This window comes from Lasioglossum baleicum, chromosome 9 (genome assembly GCF_051020765.1).
Source record: "Lasioglossum baleicum chromosome 9, iyLasBale1, whole genome shotgun sequence".
Lineage (NCBI taxonomy): Eukaryota > Metazoa > Arthropoda > Insecta > Hymenoptera > Halictidae > Lasioglossum > Lasioglossum baleicum.
In genome coordinates this window covers 9,284,165-9,304,788 of record NC_134937.1, presented here as the reverse complement: position 1 = coordinate 9,304,788, position 20,624 = coordinate 9,284,165, and the positions used below count along the sequence as shown (strand labels likewise).

The 20,624-nt window shown below is 39.9% G+C and overlaps 1 protein-coding gene across 3 annotated transcripts in view; it reads left to right on the top strand.

Moving 5' to 3' along the window:
• Pkn (serine/threonine-protein kinase N) overlaps positions 1-20,624 on the top strand; it is a 67,806-nt gene that overhangs the window by 4,202 nt on the left and 42,980 nt on the right. For 2 of the 3 annotated variants that reach the window (XM_076429998.1, XM_076429997.1), the window contains exons 2-3: positions 7,183-7,311; positions 12,227-12,428. In XM_076429998.1, the coding sequence (XP_076286113.1) occupies positions 7,183-7,311; positions 12,227-12,428 (331 nt within the window). Of the gene's footprint in view, positions 1-7,182; positions 7,312-12,226; positions 12,429-20,624 lie in introns of those variants that run through there. The other variant, XM_076429999.1, reaches the window with a different exon arrangement.

Genomic DNA, 20,624 nt, shown 5'->3' with positions numbered 1-20,624 from the left:
CTGATCGAGCGAGATGCGTACCCGTCGCTCCGGGCTTGGTCGGTCTACGGGCTCTGCCAAAGAAAATAGTGATAATTATACCGAGCGGCGAGAGAATTTTGCGCAGACGCTCGTCCCCGGTGTAAATGGGTATGTATTCATTTTCAAAGGGGGCTTACGTAACACCGAGGATGGGTTCAGCCGATCCGTTTCACCTGGACAGGCTCCCCTTCTTGATAAGGGTCTTCACTAGAGTCGTCAGATTAAGGGAAAAAATTTCTCTCTCTCTCTCTCTGCCAGTACCGGATTAGTCACGTGATATTGCGACACGTGCACGACAGAGACGAATAACGTTGTAGAAGGGGAAGGCTTTTATACTCCAAATTCACCCTTTTGCAAAATCAAATTCAACCTTTTACAAATACAGTACGGTAGAACTTCGATTGCCCATGGTAATTAGGGGAACATGGTTGTTCGGATAATACAACAATTACAGTAAGGAGCATAACTGATTCCACACACTTTAAGGATGTTCTGGAGGTATATGAAAACGCAACAAAATTTTTGAAAATTTGACAAGATATAATTCTTACTTGATTAATGCAATTACCAAAGTTCGGGTTCGATTCACTGAAGTTTGCACATTTTAACACGTCTTCTTATGGAGAAATCATAAGATCCCACTTCAAACCCTATTTAAACCTTGATAAAACGCAACTAGAAACTCCAGTTTTTTTTCATACGTAGTAAAAATTATGCAATTAATTATGTTCAAAATTTATTAGGATTCACTAAACAGTTACGGAGCAAAAAAATTCTAAACTGTTACAAAACGTCAAATTTATCGTGTTGTTTTTCACTAGCATGGAAACGCGACAAGTGTAGACCACTGAACACTACAGAGGGTACAGTATTCGCAAAAGTTTAATGCAAAATATACTCGTGAATGGCTTTCATTGCCAGTATATTGATGGATTTCGAATTTCTTGTACTTTTGTCTCCCATTGTACCTCCAGAATATCCTTAAATCAGAATAACTTTTATATGAATGGACCAAACGACTTCAATTTCTCTGTAAGGCTAGAAGAATTAGTTTAGCAAATGACGTCTAATAAATCAGTTGAAAAAATGCATTTTTAAGTTTTATACGGTTTTTTTCTTAAAGGCTACGACTTGAGCAACCTTATCCTACACCAAACACTTTTTACAACAGATTGATAAAATCGCAGTGAAATCGTGAAAAGCAGTCGTTTTGTCTCCCATTGTACCTCCAGAACATCCTTAAATCAGAATAACTTTTATATGAATGGACCAAACGACTTCAATTTCTCTGCAAGGCTAGAAGAATTAGTTTAGCAAATGACGTCTAATAAATAAGTTGAAAAAATGCATTTTCAAATTTTATACGGTTTTTTTCTTAAAGGGTATGACTTGAGCAACCTTACCCTACACCAAACACTTTGTACAACAGATTCATAAAATCGCAGAGTGAAATCGTGAAAAGCACTCGTTGTAGAAAATCGTTGACCCCCATTCAAAAAATCCATTCAGCAACGCGGAGGGAGTACAGCCGGTGCTTCTTAACTGATAACCGGCGCGCGCGTTATCAGCGGGAATCATTGCACGGAACATTCATCATCGAACACAATTCGAGCCGCTTATGTAAGCGCATTTCACATTCCTCGCGATACAAATTATCAGCGTTTCGCGCTCGCTCGTTCGCGCGTTGATATCGATTGCCGTACGAATAACCGTCGAATGAAGTTGAAGGTGGAGTTCGTTCCCGGTCGAACAGGTTCTCGATGAGTGTCACTGTTATCATGGCTCGCGATAAGAGATAAGGGAGCATCGGCGAAGACGGTTTTCAGTCTCGCACGAATGCTCGAATTCGTTCGACGCGGCGGCCCGGCGCGATAGAAAAAAACAATGCAGATCTAGACGATCCGTGGAAATCGCGTGTGCAGTGATAAAAGTTGTCCTGGCTGGTGAGAGAAGAAAAAGTGAACTCGCGGAGATAGTCGGCGAGATAAAAGCCGTCGCGACACCGCACTTTTGCTGCAACAGGTGGTCGAGGAGCGCGTTGCACCGATGGGACCAAGTGCATCTCGAGCTGCATCGAAACCTCGCTGCATACGAGTCCTTTACAGGCAAAAATAAGAACTACGCTTGAACTAATTGCACACGTAATACTACGAATTCTAGCGGAGCACGTTATCATTGCAGTTATCAAATATTGCACTGATATCTCTACTTTGTTTTTCAAATACGGACGAGTTGTCGGTGTTGTTATTTTTTAGAGTTATTTTTCTCGGACTGTTTCGTTTGGTATGATTTCTTCGTTTGCATTGTATGGGGCGGCGGATCACGCGTTTATATTATTCATTAATGTTATAGCATCGTTTATATAGCGCGGTTATTATTTCTACAGTGTTTTCTACGGTACTTTCGATCAAGTTACGTAATAGCGTATGACGAGCAAGGGCGAGGTGCAGCCAAAGGCGGTTTCGAAACCAGACCGGCAAACTAGGTTGAACTAGTCGAGAAGAAAAAATGATTTCGTGCCTGCGTTCGGGAACTAAACTCGAGTCAAGTACCTCTAACTATCTTCTGTAAAGTCTTCCTATACTTTCCGTATTGCCTGACGTAGTTATCTGAACAGATTAGACTGGAATATCCTATCTATTTTGTTGTTATTAATCTTCCTGATTCTGCTCGATTTAGCCCGAATCTGCTCGCCAGGCGTTCATGATTATTATTATAACTTTCTCACGCAACCAGTGAATTATCCGAACTTAAAAATCCGCTGGTTATCAGCTGGTTCGCGTTATGTTAATCAATTCTAGAGGGGCGGTGTTATGTTCAGTATCTCCAGAACGGATTAACTCTCTTCCGCGATTAAAGTATTGTTTCGATCGGTATTTCTGCACGGTTTGATTCACGCAGTATTGTGCTGTAATTTTCACAGGTTTCGGGGAAAGAACGTACACGATAACGAACTTGTATCTGTTTTACATGTTTTATTCAACTTTTTTTCTTATTTAACAATGAATTAATCCCCTGCCATACGATTCTCTTATCCTGAATAATTTCTTAAAAGAAACAGAGAATTTCTATATCGACTTCATGTCCACTATTAATGCGTAACAAACGATTATTAACGATTGAATAACGAACTTGTATCCGTTTCGTTTTATTAAATATTTTTTCTTATTTAACAATGAATTAATCCCCTGTCATATGATTCGCTTGTCCTGAATAATTTCTTAAAAGAAATCAAGAAAAAGAGATTTTGTATCCACTCCATGTCCACAATTAATGCTTGACACTAAACCTACCAAGCATTACAAGTATCGGTTAAATATTGCCTTAGAAAAATGACAACACTAAATTTATTGAGATTGTCTGTAATTCTCAATACACTAGAATTTTTATAATTTCGATAATATCGATAATATTGTTAAATATTGATAACTACGTGGTCCCGAATTCACTAGACTATTTAAAGTTCGAATTTGTTCATAAAGAGTTAAATTCGAATTGTTAAAAGGCTTTAAATCGCATTATTTTGATTAAAAATAAATGATCGGTATTTGTTTGGTTACACTTGAAATCTTCATCACTCGATATCATATGGCAGCGAATTACTCTTAAAGGCATAGCGTATCATTCGATACTCGGGCGACTGCGTGAATGAATCATTCGATTGTTATTCCGATAGGACTCTATGAATCGATCTTCGGCGTATGCTAGCAGGTGCATATTGAACTTGGTCCCATCGACGGCAAGCTGCACTCTGGTCGCGCGATGATGCATAGATCGGTTGGATTTAATCGTGCATGTTCGTTTCGATCCGATGACGCCGGCGAACGATCGAGCGAAACGCTCTCGTCGATCGCTCTTAAATTAATAGAACGGCCTATCAACGGACGACGCTAATTGCCCGTGTTCGTTATCACCGGTACCATTGGCACCGATGAAAGCTGGTCAAGCGTTTTCGCGCACCAAATGCGAATTCCCGTGACTGTGAAAAAGCCAACGGTCCAATAAAGCGGAATTCCACCGTGTGTTATTTATAACGTCGCGCGCAGCACAGTTGAACAATGTCGTTTATTTCGGTGCGAGGGATGGGAAAGAAGTCGAAAAGTTGTGGACATCTGCCTTCTTCCATTTGGTACTGCATTTCACCTTGCGCGGTACGTTGTCGACATTCTTTCTACCACCATTTTTCATTTCTTCTGAAATGATTTATCGCGTTAACATTAGTGCCCATAAATATAGTTTAGTGCCCATAAGTTGTTTGGCACTGGATATATTTATCGCGTTAGTGTCCCCAGAACTAAATTTTATAAAATATAAGCGTCTCGAGCGCTAAACTATATTGACATAATCTAATGTCATAATTTTATTTAAATTTATATTAAATTTTTCTCTTCTCTCTTCTCCTTTTTAGTGCATTTTAATATAAGCGTAGTATCTGAAAAGTTTTTTTATATATTTTTTACTCCGAGTTCATTGCTAAATTCTTTCAAATTAATTTTATTCGGTGTAAAGATCCGCGGCGAAGCCAATTAGAAAATGGAGGCTCGCGCTTTTCAGTTCGCAGACGTGCCGATTTTAACAGGGACGTTTCTGCAGACTCACCCGGCAACGTTTGATCAGACCAGTCACCCGTAATTGCGCGAGAAACTAAGTTTCATCCTAGTTAAGTACCGAGCAGCAGCCGCGATCCGTCCGAAACGGATGCCGGCATTAAATCTCGATCGTGCCTTCTTAATTGATCGTATATTTCGATCAAGGTCAACCAGGAGCCAAACGATTTAAATATTGATCGATTAGCGGTATTAATAGTCCGATCGTAATGTGCGCGGAGCGTCGATCCCCGGGGATCGTGTTCGCGAAGATCAATATTTTCTCCCGCGACTACAGTTTTATAACTGTGAACGGGCTGAATGGGCGAACTGAACACACGGTGTGTGCACATCCGCAGTACGTGCCAGACAATTTCCGGCGGCGCGAGGCTCTAAACACGCTTCAGAAAGTTGTTTTCCTCGCAAATTTGCGGGCTATCGATTCCGCCTCGGGTTTCGCGGAAAAACGCCCGCGCGACCACGGTTATTTCGATCTCCGTTGGAACAAAGCTTCAAAATAAATTCCCTCTTTAACCCTTCGCGTGCGAAAACATTTTTTATCGCCTTAAGATCTTCTTTATGAGCACAATTATTAATTTTATCTTGAATAAGATCACAGAAAGAGGATCATTTCTATATTGTTCGTCTACATTTGGTTGAATGCTTGAAATCTTACTCTCGAATTTTTTTCTTTTTTCATTACCACGCTTACATTAACTTGCCGTGTTGTTGTTGTACGCCTCAAATCTTGTAATCGAATTTTAAACCGCTTCCCCATAGTCCAATCTTGCTGAGATTTTGTATACACACTTGCTTCCGATAACAATAAAAGTAGAAAATAAAATATGCAACAAAAAACTTCTTAAAAACCATGCTTATATTAAAATGCACTAAAAAGGAGAAAATAATTTTTTCCTGCTTCTCCACGAAATACCGAATCCAGTTAAATGATTAACAATACTTTTCCCCAAAATTTTAAGCAAGTAGTACAAAATTTCTTCTGTTACAAAAATTAGTGTCGCAATAGATAGAAAAATTTAATATAAATTTAAATAAAATCATGATATTAGTGACTATAAAAATAAAAGCGCGAAGCACCCACGAAGATTACGTCAACATAGTCACCAATGTCATGATTTTATTTCAATTCATACTAAATTTTTCTATCTATTCCGACACTAATTTCATAACAGAAGAAATTTTGGGGAAAAATATTATTAATCATTTAACTGGATTCGGTATTTTATGGAGAACCAGGAAAAGAATTATTTTCTCCTTCTTAGTGCAGTTTAATATAAGCGTGGTTTTCAAAAAGTTTTTTTTATTTATTTCAATTTTTCTTATCACTAATGCGAAGAATAATAAAAGAATCTTTTAACGCGCGGCAGAACATAATATCGTGCCTCCAACCACACCACGTTCCGTATATTTTCGATGGAACGTTCAAAAATAAAAGGAGGCTTGAAATCGATCGACTCCGAAAGTTCTGCTGTTTCAAAACGCAGTTTCAGACACGTGTTCCTCCGAATCGTTCAATAAAAGTCGTACAGTGCAGGTCGAACTGTTATGTCTACTCATTCGTGACTAACATCGTGCCAAATTAATTTTTGAATGAAAAACTTGTCTAAACTGACATTTTTTATGTAAGCACATAAAAAAAATTGAAAAAAGCATCTCACAAGGGAAGGAGCCCAAGTTGTCCGACTTCGATTTTCATAATTTTTTGTGAGATGATGGTATTTCGATCCCTAATTATTAGACTGCGGATTTTATGCATTTATGACAAAAATGGGTACGTACAATTGAAAACAGTGGAGGTATTAGAAAGATTTAAGACTACCAGTGTATTAGTTTCACCTTAAAAAGATCATCAAAAGAAGAATCAAATTTTTATTTGGCTCCTGTGTCTTGCAATCAATGCAACCATTTTTTATTTTGCATAAAGATCCGCAGTCTACTAATTATATGTATGCAGAATATTAGGTGTAGTTACTCAATAGTTTTAAAGATATAAACAATTAATTATCTTCGAAAACTACAGCTCAAATCATAGTATATCAACAAGGTATGAAACTTTAATTGTTCATATCTATAAAACTATAGAGTAACTATAAGAGTAACACCTATAATATTTTGCGTATATAATTGGGGATCCATATACCATCGTCTCACAAAAAATTATCAAAATCGAAGCCGGACACTTGGGGTCCTTCCTTGTCAGTTCAATTTTTTCCTAAAGAATGTTTAAAAGAAGTGTACGGTCCCAATATCTGTTGTGTACTGGTTTCACATCTAGGTTTTCTAGAATCTCTATAAAAAGCCGGAGACCGTGTTCGCGTGGTGGTATCGATCAAAGTCGATAGAAACCGCTGGAAAATGGTATTTATGATGTCTAATTGAGTGGTCCCATAAATCCAACGGTAATAGATATATCGCACGGTGCGACAGTCTCGCGTAGACATTCCATGGTGCTCGTGGCACGATCACATGCTTGTCGGCGAGCCGCATATTTTACGGTATAAGCTCTGAATCGCGAGGCACACCGTCGAATAATCGAATTCGGAATCTGTTTCAGGGCGATTACATCAGGCACCCGGTTCTTTACGAACTGTCGAGCAAGTATGGAGTGGCTGGCAGTGACCAGGTGCCCTTGCCGGCTCGTCTCGACGAGCTCCGGGAGCACATTCGCCGAGAAATACGCAAGGTATGTCGACGTTTCGCTTATCCTTCTCCGGCCGCACACCTCTTCTCCGAAGCTTTCTTCTCTCTCTCTCTCTCTCTCTCTCTCTCTCTCTCTCTCTTTCTTTTGCTCGACGTGTACCTTATACATACACGGTAGCACCGCTCGCACGGGTACACGATTCCTCGGTGGAAACGGGGGGTGGCAGGGGAAAGAGGAAGGAACCTCGCTTCCTTCTTGTCCTCTCCTTTTTCGCTGATCTCCGGATGGGAAAAGATCGAGGGATCCCTGCGTTTGCGATCGGTGAATCGCGCGATTTAATTCAATTAACGCTCGGGTGACAAATTGCATCGATTTTTACAGCGATTGTTGGGTAGATTAACGCGTTCGCTACCAGCATTTGTTTCGTTGCTTACCTTCCTTCTTCGAAAGTTTTATTAAATGCAACATACCCAATTTTATGAATTGTCAAAACAGTTTAGCAGAAGAAAGTCACGGATTCTCTGAAAATAATGCAGTCTACTATGACTTGAAACAACGAAGTGCATACAATTAATTTGACTGTTTTTTTAGTGAACTGTCAGATTATGGATGTAACATTGTCACATATTTGTGACGGTGGTAGCGAACATGTTAATTGTAGAGGGACCGAGAGTCTCTCACCGTTAGACGATTTTATTCACCCAGTGTTTGGTAACTAATAAATTGGATCAATGGTAGTGACAATTCTAACATTCTCTGAAATTACAAAAAAATAGAGGTCCATTCCAGAGTAAAACGTAATTAACATTCATAAAAATGCCGTTCTTCGAAATGTTAGGATTCATCAAATAAACTGGACGAATGTTAGGCAGAGTTATGCAGAATTACAATTGAATTACTCCAGGAATTATAATATTGCAAAGTAATCGAATTACATTGTGATTCAGTCATATTGTAATTTATAATTCAGATCTTCATTCAATTGAATTACAATGTAATTCGTAATTGCGATTGGAGTACAATTATAAAATATTTTGTAATTAAATTACAATGTATTGTAATTCGTAATTGCAATTGGAGTACAATTATAAAATACTTTGTAATTGAATTACAATGTAATTCGTAATTGCGATTGGAGTACAATTATAAAATAGCGTTACGTATTACGAAGGAGGACGAGGAATAGAAACTACACAGCATAGGCAGCAAACAAGTGTATCGAAGAAAAACATAAAAATATGTCGCACTTCTTCAAAGTTCCGGGCTATAATTTGGAGAGCTGTATTTTAATTATATTGCATTTCAATTACACATCTGATTAAAATACTTAGTAATTCAAATAAAATTGGACAATTTGAATTATGTAACTCAGTTACGACGTAGTTGAATTACAATTGAAATACAATGTAATTCAATTAGCACAACTCAAATGATCCGGCCATTACTTCTCTCAGCCGATATCTCGTCATTTGCCAAACGCTTGATAAAAAGTAGAAGGTTAATTCGTGACCAAGGAGTTGGGAGGGCAGGAAGCGAGATATAGCAACATTAATCTGTGGACCGAGGAATTATTGCAAGGATATTTTTGCTGTCGGTGATCGCTTTGTTATTAAATATGGAAAAATAGGGATAGTAATGGACCGTGTAATTTCTGGGTAGACGGAGAGAGACACGTGGCCTCTTAGAGTAGATAGAAACTCGAGGGTGGTCCGCGTGGAAACGAGTTCCACGCTCTCCCTTTTCTCTTCCTCTCACTCGGCTCGTTTTTCCTTTTCGTGATTGCACCGCGACCTCTATCCATACAGTCTCGTTGAGCCGAGCTCTCGGTTTAGCAAAAATGTGATTACACCCTTGCCTCGCCGCGTTTATTCCGCCAGTCTGGCAGCTGCAGTTATTCTTCGCGAGGATCGTTGTACGCGAGCCTGGAAACGGGGTCGGGGATTTCAGAACCGTTTAACAAACGGTTTTCTATTCCAGGAACGCGTGACCATATCGGTTATCCTGCATCCTTGGGCGAACGCTAATTTCCTCCTGCAAATTAAAAACCCAACATTCAGCCGCGTTCTAGATAACTTTGTAATCAGATTCCTCCCTTTCTTCTCTCTTCAACGAAATTTAATCGTAATTGCTCCTTTGACGTGCTCTGCCATTTTTATTTTTCAAAATTTTGGGAAAATCTTCCGGTAACATATACAGTGGTACCTCGGCATACGACCTTAATCCGGTCCTGATGGTTGGACTTATATCGAATAGGACGTATACAAGGACCGGGACAAGAAGATAGCACATCATCTATTTTTTTAAATTCGGTTCATTAAACTGAAGAAAATGAACATTTTAATATGTCAACATATTATGACATAAGAAAGACACACTAAAAATATGTGTATTAAAAAAATTGAATTTCTAATGTTTAATAAACAGAAATTACATCAATCTCAAATTGTGCTGTCTTTTCGTCCCAGTAACTTCAGTGCGTCACAAGATATTTTCGTCATCAGCTCATCATCAACTCATCATCAACTCATTAAATTAAGGTAAATATTTATTGGTATAAAATTGCAATATTGTGAAACAAAGGAACAAAAATCCTGCATTTCTTTCTTTACAACCTAATACTTCAAAGCAAACGTATACCGAGGTACCACTGTATCAATGTTTTAGTAACACCGTGTACACTCTTCCGAGATAGAAGGACCTGTGCAAACGTATCTATAACTAGCAAAAAAATTATATTATACAGAGTGTCCCAAAATTCCTGAACTTCCCGGAAATGGGAGGTTCCCGAGACCACAAAGTCGCGGATAACATTTTTGCAAAGGAAAATATCGCTTCAAATGGTCTCAGGAACCTCCCGTTTCCGGGAAGTTCAAGACTTTTGGGACACCCTGTATACTTCATACTATATTACACTTACGTATGTAATCAAAAAATTAAGAAATCTAATCAAACCGATTCTCCGATAAAAATTCTGTAATATACAGTCCCTGGAGAATTCAGAAAAATAAAAGAATTTATAAATTTCGACGTACGAGTACTCCAGACTGTTAGTATTAATAAGATGATGAAATATTTCCTTCGAGCCACCACCAAGCGGTCCGTCCGACAAATTACCCGGCATCCTGTGCAGGATTGCGAGGATCCCGAAGCGGGTCATCGTTTCATTAAACGCCGCTCTCGCGAATATTATTCACGGCTCGCGCGCATGATTAGAGGGTACGGCGGCACCCGTCAGGTGCGAGCTCTCGCGGGTGAAAAGTTATAGGAAATCTAATGGGGGGGAGGGGGGGTAATAGAATGAGAGGATATGCCGCGTCGTATAGCGTTGCTATAATTTTACGTCTCATTTGCCGCGGCGAACGGGAGAGGAAAGAAAGAGAAGAGGAGTGGTGTTTCGACGGACAGAGAACGATGCTCGACCGATCGATGGATCGATAACAATAATAATAACCGCTCGCATCTGAATTCCGTGAAGCGAGATTCCGCTTCTGAGTCGGGGACAACCGATCCGGGACACATTCGTTCTCGATGACTGGCGAAAACGATCCTTGTCCCGGCTTCGTTGCAACGTTCGACTGCGCGCATTAATCAAACAATGAACAATAAAGCGTGTTTGGTGAATTGTGACGAATCTGTTCTACCGGCAGCCTTCAAGCTACGCGGGATACGCATGTCGAGGCCATCCTCGAATCGTAACATGATTACATTTCGATCGCTGCTATTTTTATTACCGAGAGCTAGAAGCATTTCGAATTTCGTGTACGAATGTCAAGCATAAAATAGTAATTCCGTCCGGGATGGTATTAAAATCTGGTTTGTAATTGAAATCGCGTTTGAGAATCGAATCAATTAACGATACAGATCACTAACTGGTGTTGTGTATTGTATTTTCTCTAGATAATAATTAGAGTAGAGAATTAGGTAGAGGTCGTTTTTACTACAACAGTAAAATTGTATCCAAAACATAGTATTATAAGCAATTATTGCACATTAAAACACAAGCAATAAATGGTTCATCTTCTTTCTCTGACGATTTTATTAACACAGTGAATGCGAGGCAGGGGCTAATACCGTTTCTGTACAGTTAGGAGCAAAACTGATCACACACTTCAAATCAGAATAACTTTTTTACGAATGGACCGAACGACTTCAATTTCTCTGTAAGACTAGACGAATTAGTTTAGTAAGTGACGTCTAGAAGATATGTTGGAATAATACATTCGATCGGAATTGTGAAAGACAATAGTAAACATTGATTTCTACGACTTTCTTAGCTGGGCCAATAACGAAAATTTAGAAGATGCGTTCGGTTAACTTGTATAAATTATATACCGCTCCGAATATTTCATTGAAATCAGTTAATTGGTTTACGAGTTATGAACGATCAAAACTGGTAAAAAGGCCGAACCTTTCAAAAAATTACAATTTTTACCACTTTTGATCGTTCATAACTCGTAAACCAATTAACCAATTTCAATGAAATTTTCGGAGCGTACGTAATTTATACGCGTTGACCAAAAACACACCTTTTAAATTTTCGTTATTGGCCCAGCTAAAAACGTCGTAAAAATCAATTTCTACTATTGTTTTTTACAATTCCGACCAAATGTATTTGTTTAAAATACATTTGGTCCATTCACAAAAAACTTGATCAGTGTTTCTCCTAACTGTATATTGTATGCTGAAATGAATATGATAGTTCATCATCTGAGATCATTCGCGATCCATAATGGAGAATAAAAAAGATCGTAGTCGTTAGAATCGTTGAGAATAGCTCGGGTAAAGTGTGCATTAACTAAGGATCGACTTTATTAACGATAGAGGTGACTAACTGGCGTCGAGCAAACGCTTTTAATGTTGGAAGGCTTGCGAAACGAATCGATCCGCGGGGGCGGTAGTAGGAATTAAAGATGACCAGCTGGCGTGAACCGACTCGAACCTGTCCGCTCTGTTGCAGGAGTTGAAAATAAAGGCCGGCGCCGAGAAGCTGAGGGAAGTCGCGACCGATCGTAAAGCGCTGTCGGACGTGGCGACGATCGTGAAAAAGGCGAACAGCAAGCTGAACGAGCTGCAGGCGGAGCTGCAGCAGCTCGAGAGTCAAATTATATTGACGCAGGGCCAGCCCCAGTCGCCCCAGCAAAATCACTCGAACGGTCAAGGTAAGAAAAGCCCGAAGTCTCTCTCTCTCTCGCTCGCGCGCGCGCCCGCGCGTACACCGGCCGACACAGAGATACCATCTTTGTAGTCGCGTTAACGCTGCATGCCATTGACCGAGAGGATAAGCCAGGACTCATGCTCGCCTAAACGGGTTTTATGTAATGCCGCGGCGTTAGACCTTTCCGTGCCGATCAATTACCGGACTCTTGGCTTGAACCTGGCGCGCACCGAGAACAAGAACCAGTCTCTCTTTCTCTCTCTTTCTTTGGACATCGTTCTGTTGCTTCCAAACGAGTTCAAGGAGTTTTCAGCAATCGTGCGAAATCGGGATTCGGCAGGACCCTACCTAACCCTGCTGGGTCGTTAACCCTTGCTACATCCACGGGATAATTACACATCGATATAATCGTACAGTTCATATAATTAGACCATAAATCGGTGGCTCTGCAACAAAATCGTGTCTTGGGTTCGAGGTAGCTTGGGGCAAGGTCCAGGCAAATTTTTATTTCATCAAAACTTGCAGGAAGGTTTAGATTACAGTATCTCTTTGATGTTGAACTAAAAGCTGTAGTAATGATTAAGGTGGAGGGGGACTTAAAACTGATCTATTTTCAGTCTGGTATGTAAAAACTTAACGTTATTGGTATCAAACCATTGCCACAGTTATTACCGGTGAATTAGTATTACAATAAATTTTTTAATGTTTTCGGCGCAACGGTTCGATCGTTTAGTACGAATTATAAAGCAACTTTGCTAATTGTCAAACAAAATCAACGTTTAATTTTGCTTGAAAATTATCATCTTGATAGGATATTGTACAAAGTGTCAACTAGGACGCACTTGCCCCGCAAATGGGGCAAGTCCGTCTCTGAGAGTTAAAAATGCTTTCGAAAAGAATGATTAACAAACCTGCTTTAAAATGCTTCTTATCGCATTAAATTATATTGTTTAGTTTTATGGTTATCCATTTTTAAACAAACAAGTACCTTTATGCTGAAATATGAAAGGGGATACAGTGATATTAAAACAAAGTTTAAAAATGCTTTCGAACCTTTTGTATCAAGTGCAACGGGGCAAGAAAATAATTATTATCAAGCCTGCTACAAAATGCTTCTTGTTGCATTAAATATATTGTTTAATTTTATAGTTATCCATACGGTACGGACTTGCCCCGGGTAGTAATATTCACGGGGCAAGATCATCTTAGTGTTTTCCTCAATAAATTTAAAAAAATACAATAAAGATCGTTTATTTAATGTAAACCTATATCAATATTTGATGCACTTACCTAAAATAACAGCACAGAATATATGAATAACTTATAAACTATTGCACGTTCAGGCTAACCTCAAAGTTGTACGTGTACCTCGCACGTGACTGTTTCGCATTGGTTGATTTAAGCGAGGAGAACACCTTTATTCTTGGGTGACGTCTATGTAGAATAGTTTATACTAACTTATACTACATTAATAAATACAACCTAGAGAAATTTCATCCATCTATATATACATAAATAAAAATCAAATGCTGTTCGTTGGTAAGCGCATCATTTAAAAATGGCTGGACCGATTTGGCTAATTCTTTTTTTAAAATGTTCGTATTAGTCCGAACTAGGTTATAAGATAAGAAAAATTGGAAAAGTATCACGGGAAAATGGAAAATTATATCATATTATAATAAAAATAACCAATTAACAGACGTACCTCACTCCACCTTACCTCCGAGAATTTTCTCATGTTATTATGTACATGGTGCTTGTTTGGAATCACTGAAAGCTAGAAGCGTTAAAAAGGGAGCTCTCGATAGTAAAGCATTCAATGTCATCAACATATCTCTTCTTTCTCCGAAAATCGACGTAAAAGACTGGTCCACTCCGCTCCAAAGCGATCCATCATTTCCGCTTATCTGATCCCAGCCGCATAATTACATAATTGTTGTCTAAGCCGGCTACCATAAGCGCGCAAAAAGCCGGTTCGACCCGGTCCGCGTATTTTTCCGTGGCTCGGCCGCCTCGGTGCCCTTTTTACCGACGTATCAATTAATGTTTCTGCTTATTCACGGGCAACTTATCGATACATCGTAGTAATGGCGAGAGTACGTTCCGGTACGTTCCCTCCTACCACGCTAACGACTGGCCAGTGTCGTTAACGAGCGGCCACTTAATAACTCCACCCGCTAACGAGCCGTCGAGACGACGTCTTCGGGTTTATAAAGCTCGGCCGTGCATGCGAGCTACCGCTTCATTCCCTGTTATATCGCGTCGGGCTCGGCAAATCGAGCATGTCCAGCCCCGAGGCGTAACACACACGCCGCGAGTATGCTCTTCGACGCGACGGATCGTTCCGTCGACGATCCGCGGCTTGATAAACTGCGCTGAAAAATCGTTTACGCTCCTGGCGCGCAGTATCGCTCCGCTGGTGTTCTGGGTCCCGGGTAATTTGTTTAGGAACGCGACGCATCCATCTCCGAATCCACCCCGGGGGCGTGGTCAGCCTCGGTTTACCGAAATTCAGAGATCCTGATTAGTACTTTTTCCGAATTTGAAAGAAGTTCGGTTGTTTGAACTGAGAATTTAATTTTTGAGAAAATATACACCTCCCCGGATTACTGTCTATTTATCCACTTAACAGCGTTCGTTCGATTGGAAGATTTCTACTTTACGTCCTTATTGAAAGACGCTTAGCATAATCTCGTCCGTCGCCGTAAATCATCGTTTATTGCTCCACTAACCATAAAAGTAATCATTGTCAGATTAACGATGCCTTCCTTGCGGTTTATCATACTCGTTTCCGCCACGTTTCGTGGAAACTAGGAGTTGTTCGAATTTCAGTCAAATCGTCTCCACTCGAATAGTCAGAAACGACCATTCGAATGAACATTCTCGTTCACGCACTCTTTTACGAATTATGAAGATGTATAAGACGTGATCATGAACTGACTGAAAAATATACACTTTGGATCACCCAGTTTTACCACGCTTATATCAGCTTGCCGAGTTGTCGTTGTTGTATGCGTCAAATCGAGTTTTAAATCACTTCCCGATTAGCTAGAGACTTGAAACTTTAAACATAGCTCAGAACTGGATGACAATGCAATATGAAAAAAACAAATTTTTAAAAAAACTGTGCGTCTAGGAGAAAAAAATGTTTATATTAGCAGTGACATCTCGCCGCGCGACGCTCGGTAGTACGAGATCGCGTTCAGCGATCCCCACTCCGCGCGCCAGCGCTCCCTACTCCACTACGCGTTGCCACTTCGACTTATCCCCACTCTACTGACCCATTTCGCACCGAAGGAGCTCAGTGTGGTTGTGGTGTTCCGTTTATTCGGTTCAATTTCGGACTCCATCAAGAGACGTCGTCTCTCGGAGTCATCCCCTCATTCTATCTCGCGTATTTCCATATCTTGCGTCGTTCCACGCTTTCATTTATAGTCACTAATGTCTAAAAAAATTATTTTCTCCTTTCTAGTGCATTTTAATATAAGCGTGGTTTTTAAAAAGTTTTTTTATATATTTGTCTATTACTGATTCTCGACTTGGAAAAATCTCAGCACCCGGACTAGGTTGTGCTTACACAACTAATGAAATTATTGTTCGAATCGAAAGACTCGGACGCGCCCCGCCCGTCGTAAATATACTTTTATAGCTTCGCCCGGCAATAAAGTTGATATTTACGGTCAGGTTACACGGCGCTGTCCGGCCCCGCTTAATCGGAACAATAACTTCCCCGGATTAGCGCTCACGAGCGGGGGGCCCGATCTCTCTATCTCTCCCGAGTTCCCTAGGATTCTAATCCGTGAATCACCAGGCACGTATCGCGTATAAATCACTCGGGAAGCCCGGTGTCTCTCGGTTAGGTTCGAGCGACGAGCGCATTGGAAACGTCACTTTGTACAGTTAGGTCGTTCCGCGGGACACGCGTTTCCAGTCAACGGAACATTGTCATCCGGAAATGGCGCTCTAATGGCATTTCCAGGCATTCCCCCCGTTAGAGCTCGCGAGCAGCTCGCTGGTGCAGTTACCGGGCATAAATTAGGAATGATTAACTGTGATCCTCGTAAACGCGGGTCATGGCACTCGGCGAACAGCCACGGGCGTAGAAACACCGATTTCGAATGATAGTCGCGCGTGATCAACGATATCGTTCGATGAATCAATTCGGTTCTCAGAATCCATTCGATCGCACTAATTGCTCCCATGATTGCGACTAATCCGCTGTCGAATGAAAATGTTCGGGCCGAGTACCGCGAAATTGATCGTGGGATTCTGCTACGTCAAAAGACGATCTTTCTCAGCTCACGTGTTTCGACGGTCAGCGATTAAACACGCTGACTGCTGCTGCGTCGGTGGGTGACATCATCTTTTGTTCGTAATCTGCGGATCTTCATGCAAGATAAAAAAAAATATATAAAAAGAAACTTTTTATAAACCACGCTTATATTAAAATGCAGTAAAATAGGAGAAAATAATTATTTTAGACATTAGAGACTATAAATAAAAGCGTGCAGCGCTAAACTATATTGACGTAATCTTCGTGGGCGTTCCACGCTTTTATTTATAGTCATCAATGTCTAAAAAAATTATTTTCTCCTTTTCATTGCGTTCTATGTAATGTAAGCGTGGTGTTTAAAAAGCTTTTTTTATATATATTTTTTTAATTTCTACTTTTTAGTCTTTTTTAAACGGAACGCAAGATATAGAAATACGCGAGATAGAATGAGGGGATGACTCCGAGAGACGACGTCTCTTGATGGAGTCCGAAATGGAACTGAATGAACGGAACACCACAACCACACTGAGCTCCTTCGGTGCGAAATGGATCAGTAGAGTGGGGATAAGTCGGAGTGGCAACGCGTAGTGGAGTAGGGAGCGCTGGCGTGCGGAGTGGGGATCGCTGAACGTGATTACGTACTACCGAGCGTTGCGCGACGAGATGTGACGGTTAATATTAAAATTTTTATTCTCCTAGACGCACAGTTTTTTTTAAAATTTGTTTTTTACTGTAGCATTGTCATCCAGTTCTGAGCTATGTTTGAAGTTTCAAGTCTCTAGCTCATCGGGAAGCGGTTTAAAATTCGATTACAAGATTTGACGCATCTAACAACATCGATAACTCGGCAAGCTAATATACGCGTGGAAAAAAATGTTTCCATTGATTGCAAGACACAGGAGCCAAATAACAAATTCATTGTTCTTTCAAAATGTTCGCTACCACCGTCATAAATGTGTGACATCCATAATCTGACGGTTCACTTAAAAACAGTCAAATTAATTGTATGCACTCTCTCTCTCTCTCTCTCTCTCTCTCTCTCTCTCTTCGTTGTTTAAAGTCATAGTAGAATGCATAATTTTCAGAGAATCTGTGACTTTCTTCTGCTAAACTGTTTTAATAATCCAAAATTGGGTACGTTGCATTTAATAAAACTTTCGAACAAGGAAACAAATGCTGGTAGCGAACGTGTTAATTATCTTATTAAGATGAAAATAACATACTGGTGGCCTTATATCTTTTTAATACCTCCGCTGTTTTAAATTGTACATACCCATTTTTGTCATAAATGCATAAAATCCGCTGGCTGCTAATCTGATTAGGCAAACGAAAATCACTTTCCGTAGGATTTTAACTTTAAATTTATCCCACGCAGGTCGATAATGAGTAGTCTGAAATTTTTTATTACACGATTCTTCAGCAATAACTGTGAAGTGAAATTATACTTCGTAGAATAAAATCAAGTACCTAAATATCGCAGTCAAATTCCACTATCTAAATATCGTAGACTATCTTCCACTGTTTCTGGAAACGTGAGATCGCCCGATAAGTCTGTTAGTCATTATCTGTTAATTGTCGTTGAGGATAGACCCGTGAAAGCAACAATGGCTCTTGTAGTCGATCTGGTAGAGTTTCTGTGGGATGACTCACCTGCGCTTTTCAAGTGAAACACTGCTCCGATTCCCAGCACCTTCGAGTCGCTATATAGTTCGCAGTGTTTCTCATCTGGGTAAACAAAAGGCTCGTGCACGAGTCGCAAACAATAAAGTCGTAGAAGAGGGCCATACATTGTAAGTGTCTTGTGAACCGAGACCTTCTACTTTGACAAAATGCAATCCCCACTTTCGAAAACTATTTTTTTACAATACCTAATTAATGTACAAATTCTCTAACTTGATTAAAATAACATTACCTAAATTACTCCTTCTAATATCCAAAAATTCTCAAGTCGTTCGGTTCAATTCTAAACTTGAATTTAAGTTCAGTTGAAATTTCAATTAAAATTATAAGTTTTTAAAGGGTGTCCATTTAACCTTCGCACTCGAATGATGACTCTGAGGCGCCACTAAACATTGCTGTACCATTATGGAAAATATTGTTTACGTTACTAGACACACATGTTGGTATTTATTAAATTACTAAACATTTAGGTATATTGTATGAGGTATTGTATCAATTTCATATCCGCCATATTTAAAATATCGAAAAGAATTCGAGTCCGACTTCGATTTTGATAATTTTTTGTGAGATGGTGGTATATGGATCCCTAATTATGTATGCAAAATATTAGGCGTAGTTACTCAATAGTTTCAAAGATATAAACAATTAAAGTTTCATACCTTGTTGACGTACTATGATTTGAGCTGAAGTTTTCGAAGAATAATTGGTTATATCTTTAAAACTAATGAGTAACAACACCTAATATTTTGCATACATAATTAGGGATCCATATACTATCATCTCACAAAAAATTATCAAAATCGAAGTCAGACACTTGAGATCCTCCCTTGTAAGTTCGCGACCTCCACATTTTCTCAAACAAAGTCATGTATATGTATACAGTTTTTAATGAAATACAGTTCAAAAGGAATGGTCATTGTTATATATAATGATGCAATAAAAGAATTACGAAACAAAAGGTGCGAATTTAGTTGCCAATCTAATATTTTAGGTCGGAAGAAAGGTTTAATTTTCGAGCTATTTTAGCTCCGAGTGCAAAGGGTTAATTTTGTCCGCAGAGTGCATAGTCTTTCGTTAGCGAGTTTCTTCAGGGATCTGTCCCCAAATCGACGGAAGATTGACTCAGCGAAAAATGAGCGAAAGGAACCCAAGGTTACCTCGTCGTGATAATCGGTATATCAATGCTTTGGTTGATTAGTATCGGCAAATCGCGGGTTCTCTGGTTCCGTCGACCTTGAAAGGCTGGTTACGCCACTGTGCGAAGCAGTTCGCTATCGGTGCTGCTTCGTGACGCGCCCGCGGCTCCTCTCGCGTATTCGCATATTCGCATACTCGCTCGCTAGAAGACTAGAAGCGCGGGTCGGTCTTCTGTTCCCTTTGAATTGACGGTAAGTGGTAGCGTCTATTTATACCGTGGACCCAGACGCTCTATCCAATCCAGTTAAGTCAGTCATCATACATTGTCGGGGCTAGTAACTCGCCTTCGGGCCATCTCATTCACCCGCGATGCCCTGTGCCATTCAACTCGGCTCGAACAATGCGACTGCGTCGAGAAAAGATGCTGTTTGTGGGAACGGAATATCGGCAGTCTCTCGCCAATCCTTGCTGCGATAATTGCATAAATGATTTTAACCAGTACTTGCATGGTCCTTGAAAATGGTCACAAGATTTTGGAGTACTTTGGCCATTTTCGCTGTTCACTTCAAATCGAATGAATTTTATTTGTAACTCTGCATTGTGAAGAAGTAACTTTCATTCCCGATTGTTGTGCAAGAGATCCTACAGAAATGGTATTGTACTTTTAAATAAATAAAAATAAAAATCCTAGGCTAATATCTAATTTATGAGATCTTACATTTTAAAGAAATATATATAATCCTCAATGAATTAACAACAAACATAAGCTCGTCAGGATCGATGAGATGCAAGGAATATTAAAAGATCGACAGCGAGCAAGAATCTCGACTTTCCAGTTTCTATTTCATTAAATAAATTGCTTCGACATTGTTCGACTTTTGTAGCTGCTATAGCTGGCGTTGTAATGATGGTCGAAGCCCATTATAAAGTAACTCGAAGCGGTACACGTTCAAGTCGTCAGCCACGGCGTAGAGTAGGAACGTTTTTAAATTAAGGGACCGTGGTTTGGAATGTGGGTCAGGTGGCGTGGTAAATCCGAGCGTCTATTTAAAACGATAATAATGTCTTGTTCGTATGTAGAGCGAAATCGCGGACCCTTCTGCGATTATT